General features: G+C 49.6%; 1 protein-coding gene across 43 annotated transcripts in view; it reads right to left on the minus strand.

Annotated features, from left to right (window-relative positions):
- The window catches only part of LRRFIP1 (LRR binding FLII interacting protein 1), a 141,200-nt gene that overhangs the window by 89,916 nt on the left and 35,904 nt on the right, over nt 1-15,380 (minus strand). The window contains exon 1 of one of the 43 annotated variants that reach the window (XM_058699805.1): nt 2,088-2,168. The exons of the other annotated variants lie outside the window; for them this stretch is intronic. Within the exon in view, the coding sequence (XP_058555788.1) occupies nt 2,088-2,153 (66 nt within the window). The 5' untranslated portion in view covers nt 2,154-2,168. Of the gene's footprint in view, nt 1-2,087; nt 2,169-15,380 lie in introns of those variants that run through there. 43 annotated transcript variants of the gene reach the window in all.

The raw sequence follows: 15,380 nt of genomic DNA on the forward strand, positions 1-15,380 counted from the left end.
CCTGAGGGAGGAGGAACAGAAATTGAGGGCCTGCCACAGAGCTGTCTCTGGCCCAGCCAGGGCGATGCTGTTTCCACTCCCAAGCACAGAGCCCTTCCACGAGCTCCAGAAAGCCCAGGGGTGCTGTCACAGGGTAAAGTTGGACCCACACTTAACATAATATCTGATTTATTATACTCTGGAATTAAGTTCATACCCAAAAGTGTCCAGGAATAAGTCCATAGCAATCCTGGAGGGGGAAAAAAAAAAAGTATCCATTTTTTCATTCCGTCTCTCAGAACTGGTGATCCTGAGGCCAGACCGGGGACGTGGGAGATCGCAGAAGCATCTCCCATTTATTGTAACCAAGGAAACGGCCACGTCCACCTCCAATGAAGTACCTCTTAGGAAAACCAGTTGTGCTTCTCGTAAGCACAACACACAACAAAAATCGACCAGTTATTTTCCAAGAATATTGAAAACAAAACAACCAAACTCTATTATGCATTTCTCAGCCAGATAGGGACACATTGTGAAAAATCCCTCCAAGTTAACTCTAAAGCAAAGCAAAGAATATATCTACCTATGCTCTCTGAATAGTCAATTTGAAAGGCTTTTGCTCAGAATAAATAGGGAGGTGGGAAAATACACTGTACTCTCGAGAATGGTGTTCACTAGCTAATGGAATACCCCACCGATAAGAAATAAACCAAATGCCTCACCATATACTTGGGAATAGAATATGGTGATTACATAAGCGAAGGCAATGCTTTTTCTAGGTTCTCACTCATTTATTTGGCTTGGACCTCAGTGCTCCCGCCCCTGAGTTTACCGTGTTAGAAAGGCAGAACGCAATCATAATCACAGCCACGGAACACGTCTTTACCCTTCAGAAATCCATCAGGCTAAGATGTGATTGAAAAATGTCATTCACAGAAAAGAAGTGTGGGGAGCATAGGGCTTTATGATCTGAATTGAGGCAGTACCTACAGCAAACAGGGAAACTTAAGGGCGGGTAAGATGGATTCAAAGGTTTAAAAATCAAGCATTCCCACAAATAAGCAGCTTGACTTCAAGGAGACCTGACTTAAGGATGGACGAGAACGGCAGAAGTGAGAGCCACCCTTCCACCCCAAGGTACAGAAATTCCTAAACAGCATCCCTAAAGGCATCTTTCTAAAGAAAGGAGTAAATAACGTAGAATGAAGACCGTCTCACACACTTCCGCGTGGCATTAAAAACACAAGCCCCTACCCTGATATAAGGCTACTCCCCTCTGCACTCGAGTCCCTGAAATACAGTTCAGAGATAAGTCATCACCTAGAGACTCCAGAAAAGTACCAGATTACGAGCGACTCCTTTATCGTCAATCTATATGAACTGTGTATCTTTACAGAAGGCTTTAACATAGAATCAGAAAGTCTTACCTTTGAAAAATGAGTATTGTAGATGAAATTCAAGGGAAGTTTAAGGAGGAGCAAAGGACAGCAGTCTGGAGAGGCATGTTTGGCACAAGAGTGGAAATTCTGGAATAACCGGAGATCATATAGCCACTCCTGACCACGTCATCTCCGAGTACCAGCAAAGAGGTCAATTACAGGCACCTTTATACCTGACATCTTGTGGGGCTGCTTGGACCCGCCTTGGCATAATGGGGGGCGGGGTTCTCTGAGCTCACTGGGGCCTTTTGAAATGCTTCTGACCAGGAGCTTTGATGCTAGGCTAGCTACTCAGATTATATCGAAGCCCCCTCCTCTTACCCCACTTCCGTGGAGACATCCAGTATCAAATGTGGGATCAGACTTTACGAGGAAACTCTAACGTGAATAGAGAGCAGGGTTTCATAACCTCGACACCAGGGACATTGGGGCCAAGTAGTTCTTGGTGTGGCCTCTGTCCTGTGCCTCATAGGACGTCCAGCAGCGTCCTTGGCCTCCGCACTCTAGATGCCAGGAGCACTCTCCACCCTAGCTGGGATGACCCAGAATGTCTCCAGATACTGGCAACTGTCCCCCGGGAGGCAAAACGCCCCCAGGCGAGAACCCCTGACGTACAGGGGCTTATACCTTCACCAAAGGTGCCCACGCTCTAGAAGCACACTGACTTACCAACTGACACAGAGGAGTCGCGCTAATTGTCGTAGCAGGAAGAGCAAAGCAGTCAGCACCAGACATAGAGACGGAAGGTGGGGGCCCCCCAGGCGGGAAGTCTGAAGCTGAGACTTCAGAGGTGGCATGGTCAGGCCAAGGTCAACGGGATCACGGTGGAAGTGAACTGGAAGCCAGAGCCTTGCACGGAGAAGGTCCCAGAACGGGGCCTGGCTTCTCGGCCCCTCTGGCCGGGCGCCATCACAGAGGTTGAGAAGGGGCTGAAGGGTCAGGGCACCAGTAACTCCCACCCAGAGGCCACAGTGACTCCCGCAGGAAGCCCTCAAGCCTTTGCTTTGATTCCGGCCGGAATCCCCCCTCTGCTGCTCCTTGGTGTGTGGTTTCGGGCCCTCCAGGGACTCCCCCACCCCACCCCACCCCCAGCTTCCTGTGTAGAATGGGAGGGACCAGCCACCACGCAGGATGGCAGGTCACAGTGGGCCCCCAGGCTGGCAAGAAGGGCTTGCAGCACATTCTGTCCGTTCTTCTAAAAGCACACGGATGATTCTTCCGGCAAGATAAGGGACTCCAGAACTGCAGTTTACGTCCGGGTTTAGAGAAGCCGTGGGTAGTCCCTGTCGCTTAATTCGTTTGGTTTGAGACTTTAATCAGCATTTTGGGAGCACTCACGGAGCTGTGCCCCTGGCAGGCAGCTGCCCCCCAGAATTCTGGCGTGGCCTCTACAGCTCTTCCCGCAGCCAAGCTTTCCATGTTCTCGGTCCTTAGACAAGTATATTTTGAATACAACTAAGTAAAAAATGAACTCATACAGACAAAGACTGGAAGGAAATACAGAATAAACAACACAGCCGGCCACTCTATTCAAGTGATGGCATCGTGGGAATTTGACTGCTTTTCAGAATACCTTTAGATATTATTAGAATGTTCTTTTTTTACATAATAGGTGAACTTTATTCAGGAAGCAGTAGAGGACCCACTGACTGCATTTGAAGAGGGAGGTAGGATTCTGTTTGAACAAAGAACCTGGGGCTACCAAACACGTCGAAAAAATCGCCCTCATTAATTCTTTTCCAAAAATGTCTTGGCTCGTCTCACTCTTTACTCTTCGACATTAACTTGAGAGTCCACTCATCAAACGTTAAACCAGTCTTGTCCCCTAAACTGGAATTTTATTTGAGAAACCAGGTGTCTCTCTCCACTTTCCAATCTGATACGACCTTCAGTATATTGTAATGGTCTTCTCCACAGAGGTCCTGCAGAGTTCCTTGTTCCTCAATACGACTTTGAACGGGCTCTGACCTTTTTGCCATAATTGAAAAAAAAAAAATCATTGTCGTGGGATATGCCACTGCTATGTGTGTGTGTGTGTGTGTTTTTAATATATCATCACAAAAGATTTCACTGAACTCTCAACATTACACTGGTTTTTTGGATTAGACGTACAAGTGGTTACAAATTCTCCCCTCTTCCCGTACTCTGCAGGTTTCTTTACCCTGTCTGAACATCAGAACTGCCGTCTTAGAACATTCCAGCAGCCCTGGTTTACTGGTCTCCTCTTAACATGGGTCCTCTAGGCTCAGGGAACTAGTAAGGACACAGCAGCTATGTGGGTTGGTGCTTTTGCTGTCATAATACAGGCAGACTCAGAGCTTGTTAGAATTTAAATAGCATTAAAGTCGCCAATAAAGTGAGCAGAGAATCTGTGGTCAGTCACCTGCTGAACCACCTGAAAGGAAGCAAATGACACGTCTCAGAACAAGACACTCTTGGCTGAAGGCTAGAGTCTAATTCTGACCAATAAAAGACAAACAGGCAAAGCAACTTGGAGAAGGCGCAGCACTGAGGCCGGTGTGAAGTTAATTACTATTGTCGGTGTTAGAATACAATTGCTTTCTGCTGGGCGAGTCCGGAAGAAGAGGAACGCACCAGCTCTGCCTGGGCGGGAAGTTTCCCTAAACTCACTGCTGGCCTTGGGCCAGTTATGCAAACCCCTCTCTGTGCCTCAGTGTCCTCATCTGTAAAATAGGAGTAACGGTGTTACCTACTTCCTATGGTTTGTAAGCAGCAAATGAGTCATTATTCGCCATCGGTATTTAAGTAAATAAAAAGCTAGCTGTGAATGAGGTGCAGGTGTTTGGTCTGTGCAGGGCACAATGTTACAAGAGAATTCAGGGGGCACAGAATCTAAATCTTATGTATCTAGTCACCATTTACCAAGGGGAATGGGAGTTAGCTCTTGTCCCAGATGAACTCCCGTTCTCCCCACTCCCCCGCTGCCTTCTGGCTCCAGGCAGCATGGCTCTGCCCTTGGCCTTCAGCTCAGAATGCACAGGCTGCACGTGACCCCTCACGCAAGGCAATACGTAAGCTGGTTAAACCCTTAGAATCGCAGTATTAACCGGAATAGGAAGTCATGGGGCGCTGGCAGGAGCATGGGGGAATAACCAGGTTACCTTCCTAGAACAAGAGGCCCGAACTTGGCCACAGTTACTTTCTTCGAGGTACCTGTCACTTCCTACTTGCGACTCTGATCTCGATGTGCAACCGAATTTCACAGGCCAGATAAGGGGGTATGACTGTGTCTCCAAAGAGTGGTATCATGCAGGAGAAGCTCAGGGACTTCTCTTTTTGGGTCAAGGGGCTCTCCTATGGTATAGGCTTTTGAAAAAGAAATGATCTGCCATGGTGGGGCAACTAAGAGTATTAAAAAGATGAAAATATTCAGAGATTTCAGCTCTAATATTCTATGATTGTTTAAAGTATATGTCCTACATTTAGAATAAAACACCATAGAACTATCTTTGTCTTTTGAAACTTTTATCTCTGCAAGAAGGCAAAGGGGTATAGGGCAGTGGAGACCAGGAGAAATCTGGGGGGAAAGGGTGGGGGAGGGGCTGTCCAACTTCTGGTGGCCACAGGTGGGCACTTCCAAGGGGCCTGAGCTAAATGTTCATGTTGGCTTAATACTATCCAGTAAGATAATGATAAAAAGGGACTTTAGTGAAGCCTCGAAAACAATATGCAAAGTGAAGTAAGCCAGACAGAAGGCCAAATATTGTATGGTCCACTTACAGGAGATCTCCAGAATGGTGAAACTCACAGACACAGAAGGTCGATTGGGGGGCACCAGGGGCTGGGGGAGGGGGACGGAGACTCAGTGTTTCATGGGGACAGAGTTTTAGTTTGGGGAAGAAGAGAAAGTTCTGGAAACGGTGATGGCCGCACCTGAAGTGTGAATGCACTTAAAAATGGTTAAGTTGCAAAACTCCCTGTTAGGTGTATTTAACCACAACTTAAAAAATAATGGCTAGAAAAATCCTAGTTACCCTGTTTATGCAGTATCACAAAAGGAGGAAGGAGGAGCGTCAGTGTGGAGTGTTCCCCAGAAAACAGAAGTTGGATGGTGTGAGGTCCAGCAGTCTCCACGCGAAACTGGACGTGTGAAAGGTTTGGAAATCCACGTGGAAGAAAGCTTCCAAGTATGTGACCAGCGCACGTCTGTTTTATTTAAAAAGAAAAATTTTTTTAATGTTTATTTATTTTTGAGAGAGAGAGAGAGACAGAGCATGAGCAGGGGAGGGACAAAGTGAGAGAGGGAGCCATAGATTCTGAAGCAGGCTCCCGGCTCTGAGCTGTCAGCACAGAGCCCGACGCGGGGCTCGAACCCACAAGCTGTGAGATCATGACCTGAACCGAAGTCGTACGCTCAACCGACTGAGCCACCCAGAAGCCCCATCGCGCATGTCTGTTTTAAAGCCATCTCCCTGCCGTGAGCTCTCCACATCTGCAGTTCATGGACATAGAAAGATTTAAGTCATCATGACCCTACGTGAATTTTCAGACCCCATTGGCAAAATAAGAACACTTAGGACTGGCAGGATGGCTTTCCATGTGGACAGCTGCTAATTTAATTAAAAAGAAAAAAAACAAAGGCAAGGGGCGCCTGGGTGGCTCAGGGGGTTAAGCATCCGACTTCGGCTCAGGTCAGGATCTCGAGGTCCGTGAGCTCAAGCCCCAATGCTGGGCTCTGTGCTGACAGCTCGGAGCCTGGAGCTGCTTCAGATTCTGTGTCTCCCTCTCTCTCTGCCCCTCCCCTGCTCAAGCTCTGTCTCTCTTTCACTCTCTTAAAAATAAACAAACATAAAAAAAAAAAGTTTTTTGTTTTAAAGGCAGGCATCAGGCAGATACTGCTTGTGTTAAGTCTCACATTTAAGCCATTTTAGTCTGGGAAAGCAATGCGCAATAGTAAAAATCTGGGTTAATCAGATTCATAGAAACAGAGCGAACGGCGGGTGCCAGGGGCCGGGGGAAGCAGACAGGGAGTCCCTTAGCTGGGACAGGGCTTCAGTTTGGGAAGATGAGAGTTCTACAAGGTACCGACTGCCACTGAACCGTAAATAGGGAATTGTACGTGAGGCATATTTCCCCACAGTAACGAATAATTTACGTTAAAGTTTTACATGAGAAGAAAATGGCCAAGTCAGCCTTGGCATGTCTTACGGCAGCCTGTCCAGCTATAAAAATGGTGTTTACGACAAGTGTGAATAAAATGCGAAACGCTACAACACACCCGTGCACACACGCACACACCCGTAACAGTCACGAGAAAATAAAAAAACCACAAAGACCCTAAGGAAATACATCGAAACAGATGCCTGGTTGTCTTCATGTCATCAAGAGGACGCCAAAAACGTTTTGTTTCTTTTTGCTGATTTTTTTTTTTTTTGATAAACACGTACTTCTTTAAAAAAAAATTTTTTTTTACGTTTATTTTTTGAGAAAGAGAGAGAGAGAGAGAGAGAGTGGGAGGGGCAGAGAGAGAGGGAGTGAGAGAGAATCCCAAGCAGGCTCTGTGCCATCAGCACAGAGCTGCGCGCAGGGCTCCAACCCACAAACTGAGATCATGACCTGAGCTGCGATCAAGAGTCAGACACTCAACAGACCGTGTGTCACCAGGGGCCCTGAGCACGTACTACTTTTTAAAGGGGGGAACAATAACACAAAGTTCACTTTCTTCCATTAGTTTGTTTGAAAAGAAAGGAAGGAAGAATGGAAAGAAAAACCTTTATGTCTTGTGTTCCAAGAGGCTTTCAAACCCAAGGGAGGGAACTGTAATGAATTGGGCTGGTGACCACTTCGACTTCTTCCCTGCTTTTGTGACATGGATGCCTCCGGCACGCCGGTGAGGGCCTGTGGCCGCTCTCAGAATCATATATTTTTTAAAAGTTTTAATGCTTATTCATTTATTTTTGAGAGAGAGACAGACTGTGAGCAGGGGAGGGGCAGAGAGAGGAGACACAGAGCCTGACGTGGGGCTCGAACTCATGGACCTCGAGGTCATGACTTAAGTAGGACACTTAACCCACGGAGTCACCCACGTGCCCCCCAGAATCATATTTTTAAATGCTTAAAGCAAAGAATAGAGGGTTACAAAGGAAGTCGATTATTCTGAAATGCATTGTCAAAATGTATTTTTATTCTTTTATGATTATTGTTTTAGGTTTATTTGTTTATTTTGAGAGAGACAGAGACAGCGTGAGTGGGGCAGGGGCAGAGAGAGAGAGGGAGAGGGAGAGAATCCCAAGCAGGCTCCACGTTGTCAGCACAGAGCCTGACGCGGGGCTCGAACTCACGGAGCCACGAGGATCACCACCTGTGCCGAAACCGAGAGTCGGATGCTTAACCGACCGAGCACCCAGACGCCCCTCAAAATAGATTTTTAAATCGTGATGTGGTGTATCAGCCAGAGCTGTCATGTTAACAGAAGCACTGAGTTCAGGGGACCCTCTGGCTGGGTGCTGGGTGACTGAGAAAGGGAAGGGGCTCAGGTAACATGGGGCAGTGACCTGGGGACCCCTGGGGCTGGCTGACCGCACTCCAGGGCGTGCCGCACCTCTGGGCGGGGTGTTTTGGAGTGTGACAGGGCTCCCAGACGGGGGTTTCTGAGAGCCAGCCTGACAAACACTGGGAACTGAGCCCTGAGGCCGTTGCTGGGAGACGCAGGGAAACAGGAAATGGCGGGAGGAGCCCCACAGGCCGTGTAGGAAGGAGGGCTGGAGCTGCACGGACAGCACACAGCATTGGGAGTGCACTCGGCGACAAGAGGTCGTGTCTGTCACGATGCTGGCACAGCGGGCTGTCCTCTCCCCAGCTGTCTGCAACCGCGGTGACGTGACATACAGACACCAGGGTTTCTACTGGTGACAAAGTCACAGACACCTGTGACACCACCCCAGAGTCTGGCCTGCATTCACACTGGAGGTAACGCTGTTCTTTTTTCCTGTCCAATTTCAGGGGGGTCTCTTGACATCTAACCGAAGGCCCTCGGGGGATCCGTGGACCCAAGGTTGAGGAGCTTTCTGGGTCTTTCAAGAGGTCAAATACAGTTCTTTGTCTTCTTTAATTTTGCTTTAAAGAAATCACACAACTGACCATCGACGCCAGCTTTCTTTTATGCTTTGAGAAACTAACAACAGCAACAATAATGCAACTTCGTTGTATAGATCTCTTTGTATATGTATCTTTGTATATGTCTCTCGTGTGACTGATACCGTCAACCACTCCTGCAAACAACAAATAACAATCTTGGCATTTTATTGATCGTATTATACCTATTCGTGAATGCCACAGAAAATAAAGAAAGAGAGAACGCACGACCACAGTTACATCCTTGCCTGCGCTCGTGGGGAGGTGGGCCGTTTCGGATTCCTGGCTGGTGTTCAGAGTGATTCCTGTCATGCCTCTTGCTCCCTGGGCTCGGTCAGCTCCCCCACTTTGACCGTGACCGAGGTGTCCCCGGCACCAGGTCTATGTTCCTGCTCCCGACTTCTCCGAGCTTCAGTCTACCTGCCCGCAGCTGGATGTCCCAAAGGCATCTCAAACTCGTCACATCCAAAGCAGAACTGCTGTCGTCTCCTAGACTCTTTCTCTGGCGTTTCCTCTCCGTGGGGGCGTGACCAGCAAGCGTCCCCTTTATCGAACGTCTCTGAGCCTCGGTTCCGCCGTCCGTAAACGAGCAGCGACGATGGCACCAACCTTACGGGGCTGTCAAAAGGACTAAAGGAGACGACACCTGCAGGGTGTGGGCGCCGAGCCTTGATGTCCTCCACGCCCCCCCACCCCCACCCCTGCTGTCGGCCTGCTTCTCAAAGACCACACTCCCCCTGCTCCGGCTTCAGTTCGGCATCAGCCGGCTGCCGTTTTCACTGCCGTCTCGGTGCCCTCCCACGGCCCCTGCCTCATACCGGTCAGGCCTCAGGGGGTCTCCCCTGAGTGACTGGTGACCCCGAACAGCCCCCCAACGCTGCTGCCCGTGCGATCCCATTCCTTTGCTCGTTCATGGATGGAGGGCCCGCTACACATCACACACCAAGCCAACCGCGGTGTAGCAGTGACAACAGGCAGTCAACATTCCAGGGGGAAGACTGGCATTAAGTAAGTGTACAAGTAGGGAACCAGTTCTAACTGTGATACGTGCCCTGACATTGCACAGAAGTGTCCCTGCACCGTGCCAGGCTCAGGGGTTGTCAACAGGAAACGCTGGCTTTGGGCCTTCGAGGAAGTAAGAAAGGATTACAGTGACCAGGGAGCAGGTTAGCCCTCTAGCGAAACCTTTGCCGGCCTTCCCTTGGAGGAGGGGTGAAGTCCGAACTCCTCCCAGATGTCTGTCCAGCTCTCCTGGAGGTGGCCCGCGCCTCCTGCCACAGCCCCTCCCATGCCACAGACCAGTGACAGGTGAGCCTGTGGTGCCTCCTGGTGGCGACTTCGAGCCTTGGTGAGTCCATCCCCAAGTTTCTTTCTTTCTTTTTTTTTTTTTTACTAAAGCAACTTACAAAAATTTAAGCGTTGGTAATCAAAGAGGCCCCAACCCTCGGCTGAAGAATTTAACGACCTAATCCACGTCAGAGTTTTATTTTTTTTTTTTTAAATTTTTTTTTTTCAACGTTTTTTATTTATTTTTGGGACAGAGAGAGACAGAGCATGAACGGGGGAGGGGCAGAGAGAGAGGGAGACACAGAATCGGAAACAGGCTCCAGGCTCCGAGCCATCAGCCCAGAGCCTGACGCGGGGCTCGAACTCACGGACCGCGAGATCGTGACCTGGCTGAAGTCGGACGCTTAACCGACTGCGCCACCCAGGCGCCCCAGAGTTTTATTTAATATACAAGCAAGATCACTTTTTTTCTGACTTGTGCACTGAGCATACGTGCATTGGTAAGTCTGTTCTTCATCTAAAGAGTTTGGGCATCTCCACCATATGGTAACGGGATTCCATCATGCTCTAGGAGGAATGGAAAAATACTGCTGCTTATTAAAGACGCTGAAAGTCAGTATTTTGTGGTTTATCTACACAATACTTAAAGAGACAAGAGGAATCGCATGGAAAGGTTTAGAGTTTTAAGCTCCTAAGGAAAATATTTTAACAATATGTATCATCCATTTTCAGATTTTTGTAATATATTAATTTCAGTGTATGATAGTTACTCTCTCAGAATAGCCAGGATAATAAGCCAAATTTAGAACGATCAAACTTAAGTCAATATTTTTTTTTAAGCACACTCTCCCCCCAATGTGGGGCTCGGACTCATGACCCCGAGATCAAGAGTCACACAGCAGGCAGGTGCCCCAAGTCAGCATTTTTTTAAGGGCAAGATAAAATTTGTATTTCAGGGGTGCAGAAAATCCTCTGCTTTCCTATTTTGAACAACGAATATGATATCGGATACCTAAGAATTTTAATCATTTATTATACCCAATTTTTTATTTTTCAAATATTCAGTCTTCATTGAACACAAAAGTCTAACTCTCTGGCGTAAGAATTCCAGGCTCCATCTGTTTTAAGAAGCTTCATTTTGGGGGCATCTGGGTGGCCCAATGGGTTGAGCGTCTGACTCCGGCTCAGGTCATGATCTCACAGTTCGTGGGTTCGAGCCCCGTGTCGGGCTCTGTGCTGACAGCTCGGAGCCTGGAGCCTCCTTTGGATTCTGTGTCTCCCTCTCTCTCTGCCCCTTCACCGCTCCCACTCTGTCTCTCTCCCAATGATAAATAAACATTAAAAAAAAGAAATATGCTGTCAGACTGGTCAGTTACATGACTGAAATACAATTAGCTTATAGGTTGAAGATATTTCACAAGAAAATCAGGTACACACGCATGCACAGACACACACACGCGTGCACGCACACAGGCATACAAAGCCGGGACAGTACTGACCGGCCTACGGAGCTCCGGGTGGGCTCCAGCCCCTGGCCAGCCTCTCCCACGGGGCAGGGACACTGAGGGCAGGTGGAACAAGGAGCTGGTGTGCTGCTCAGAGAAGCCCCTGGGCCCCAGCAAAGCCCTCGCTCCCTGTGCGCCCCCAGCTCTTCCTACTATGCTTCGGTCGCTGCGGGAATATAAAAGAGTCCACATAAATTCTGTCCTTGTAAGGTTCGCCTCCGATTGCAAAGTGTCCGACTTAAGCCAGCCTCCAGTGAGCCTGGACAAAAACGAGAGCCCACAGAGCATATCAGCTTCATCCAACGTCTGACGTGCTTTACTGGGGTTATTTCTGCCAATAGCTCCATCGGGAGAAAAGATCGCACTGTCCACCCTGATAACACTGAGGACAAGGACACCAAAGCACAGACAGAGCGGCTTGCGGGGGTCCTGCGGCTGGTGGGCAGCAGAGGCGGACCGGAACCCAGGCGTGTGGCGTCCGTGTGGATGTCGCTGCACGCGCCTCCCCGTGGGACGCTGGCCGCTGACTCACGCAGGTGCTGTGTTTGGTCTCAGTGACGCCTAAGCAGCCCTGAAAGGTCACCGTCGCTGTTCCCGTGGCATCATGGTGAAAAGTGAGGCTTGGGGTTGAGTGATGTCCTCAAGCTGGACTGTCCATGGTCCTGACTCCCACCCCATCCCTGGCCACTGTCGGACAAACAAATGTTTTTCCCTCTTTCTTTCTTTTTAAAAAAACTTTTTAATTACATTTAATTATTTTTGAGAGACAGAGGGAGACAGAGCATGAGCAGGAGAGGGGTGGAGAGAGACGGACACATAGACTCCAAATCAGACTCCAGGCTCTGAGCTGTCAGCACAGAGCCCGACGCGGAGCTCAAACTCACAAACCGCGAGGTCATGACCTGAGCCGAAGTCGGATGCTTAACCGACTGAGCCACCCAGGCAGCCCTGTTTTTCCCTCTTCCTTAAAACCACAGCCAGAAGGGGCCTCCAAACTCCAGCCAGCCTGGTCACTGCTCCCATCAGGAGATGTCATTATTCCAGTCTTAACAAGTGACCGAAGGCCCCTCGGCCAGGCTGACTCACCAGTGTGCCAGGACGCAGGCTTCCTAGAACACAGTGACCTCCATTTCAACAATACTGCTCTTGCCCTCCCAGCTGTGTTACAATGACAGCAAGCAGCTTTATTTGGGACATTTCAGACTTTTTCCTTTCTGTGAAACACCCAATTGAGAAATCATCCTTAGAGTATGTGTTACTTTTTCCCTTTTAGGATTATAACTGCCCGCCGCCTCCGTCAGCTGTCCAAAAGCAGAGAAAACCCGCCCTCCCTGCTGGGCTGAGTTAAATGACTCGGTGCCCAATCTCTTCCAGACTCGCCCGGTCTTCTGCCAGAGGCTGACTCAGGCTGACTCTCGAGGCGGCTGCGTGCAACACCCCGTCAGGTGAACACATCTCGCGCATGGTGGGCATGAGGGAGACCCGGTGGGCTTCTGCTCTTCAGCAACTGTGTCCTAGGGAGCGGTGGGCTGGAGTAGCCAGCTGCGTTTCAGGAGATCGTGTTGTTTTTAATTTCTTTTTTTAAACGTTTATTTACTTTTGAGAGACGGAGAGAGACAGAGCACAAGCATGGGAGGGGCAGAGAGAGAGGGAGACACAGAATCCGAAGCGGGCTCCAGGCTCCGAGCTGTCAGCACAGAACCCGATGCGGGGCTCGAACTCACGGACCACGAGATCATGGCCTGAGCCAAAGTCGGACACTTAACTGACAGCCACCCAGGCACCCCAATGTGTGTTTATTTTTTAGAGAGAGAGAGAGAGAGAGAGAGAGAGAGAGAGAGAATGAGTGGGGTAGGGGCAGAGAGAGAGGGAGACACAGAATCCAAAGCAGGCTCCGGGCTCTGAGCTGTCAGCACAGAGCCCGACGCGGGGCTCGAACCCACCAACCGCGAGATCGTGACCTGAGCCGACGTTGCATGCTCAACCGCCCCTAGATCGTGTTGTTTTTAAAAAGAGGCGTGTGTAAGCATTTATCTCAGGTGGAGCCGTCATTTCGGTGCTGAGCCCCACCTCCGCTCTCTCTCATCTACTCAGCAGGCTGTGACATTAATGTCTCACCGGGCAACTAACGCCCAGGGGACAATCTCCGGTTCGGTCCTCAAGCACTGGCTTAGGCTTAGTTCTTTCGGGAAGGTGTTCACTTCCTGATCTGAACTGAGAAAAAACACTGGCCACCGCTAGGACCAGGTAAATAAGTCATCTACAAGTCGGCAAAACCAAAGCAAAACATTCTCACACTCCCAGACGTGCTTTGACAATTGCAAGAAGAACTTCAAAGCATTCGAGAGCTTCACCTGCTACCAGTCTGTAGCCATCAGACTCACAAAGGCTAAGAATAATCGTAGCGCTTGACCCCGCAGTGAACGCGCGGTGAGTGTAAACGCGGATGCGACCTTTCGGGAAAGCAATTTGGGAACAGGTGTCAGGCCCGTCACACATGTTTACGCTGCTTACATTTGTCTCTGCCCATTTAACATTCCAATTTAAGGAGGCAGGTTGAGGTGCGAGAACTTACTTCTTTGTGAAGACACTTCCTGCAGTGTTATTCACAGCTGAAAACAAACAGACACAAAAACGTGTGGACAACCTCTTTGAGTCCAATAGGAAAAGACAAGCACATGATGGGATGTCCTCCGTGCTATATTCTGTGGCCGTTAAAACGTTTTTCAGAGCATTTTGATACAAGAGTTGGGCTTCTTTCTTTCCTTAGGAAAGGGAATCAAAAATGCAGTGTTTCCAAATATGCAATTGAGACTGTGTTCAAAAACATCCACAGGCAAAACACACACACACACACACACACACACACACAAAAGCAAAAAACAAAAAACCAACCCAGAGGAAAATAAAACAAAGTGTTAACAGGTCTTATGCTTGGTCACAGTATGGGGCGTAATTTTTATTTCCTATTATTGTCTGAATTTTCCTTATTACTTCCTACAATGAACGTGTATTATAGTTAGTATAATAAATCAAACATTTCTTTTCCTCAATAATATCTATCTTTTTTTGGCAATTTCATCATTTATTCAACAAAAACCTTGTTGAGAGCCAAACATCAGGATAAATGCTGTGAGGATGATACGCTCCTAGGCCGCCCCCTGGGCAGGCAGGGAGGGCTTTCTGGAGGAAGGCGGAAGGGAGTCTGGAAGGATGGTGAGTGATCGAAGACAGAGCTCAGCATGTCTGCATGTTTGGAGATGAGATGGGAGACAAGGCCAAGGTTTTAAATCTCTCCTGCCCGCTGGGGGGAGTCATTGAGAAGGACGGTGAGGAGGGGCATCGTGGCATGAGGTCTGTGTTTTCTGGGGATCAGGGGCACACCAGGATGAAGGCAGATTTGAGGTGGGGCCGACCCTGCAAGCAGAGAGACCAGCAGCCTGCGAGGTGACCGGAGACGGAGGAGCTCCTGCTCCTCTGGCTCTGAGCCGCGGGGACAGGCCAGAGACGCGGCAGGGGTGGCCGGCCGGCTGGGGGTGCTGAGGGCTGTCCGGTCACCAGGGGGAGATCCACGCAGGGCTCAGGGCAAGGAAGAAGGAAGCACCAGTCAGTCGGGGCTGCCCGAGAGAGGTCACAGAGCAGAAACGCGGCGGCAACGGCCATGCGATGATGCTGGTCTTGTCCTGCAGGGTCTGTGGGCGTCCCGTGCAAGGACGGCGAAGGTGCTGGATTCTGGGGCATGGAGGGGGCTCCAGCACTTGCCCCCTGCTGAGCACCGCACCTGGATGCTCTTCATCCTTACGACAAGCTCATGAACTAGAGCGCTTTCCCAGGAAGGACACTGAGGCACAGAGAGGCGAAATCACCTGGCCCGCGTCTGCGGTGCGGCCGGGACCCTGGGGCACTTCCGGGGTGGCTGCGAGCCCCTAGGAGTTTCGAACCAAAGACGCATGGGTAAGAGGTCACTGCAGCCGCGTGGTCGTTGCCATAGAAACCCTCCCGCGCACCCAGCCCGAAGGGAGGAGCCCCGCCCCAGAGGATGCGCTTGGCTTGCGGACTGCAGTTGGAGGCTGAT

The sequence above is a fragment of the Neofelis nebulosa genome, chromosome 2 (genome assembly GCF_028018385.1).
Source record: "Neofelis nebulosa isolate mNeoNeb1 chromosome 2, mNeoNeb1.pri, whole genome shotgun sequence".
Taxonomy (NCBI): Eukaryota; Metazoa; Chordata; class Mammalia; order Carnivora; family Felidae; genus Neofelis; species Neofelis nebulosa.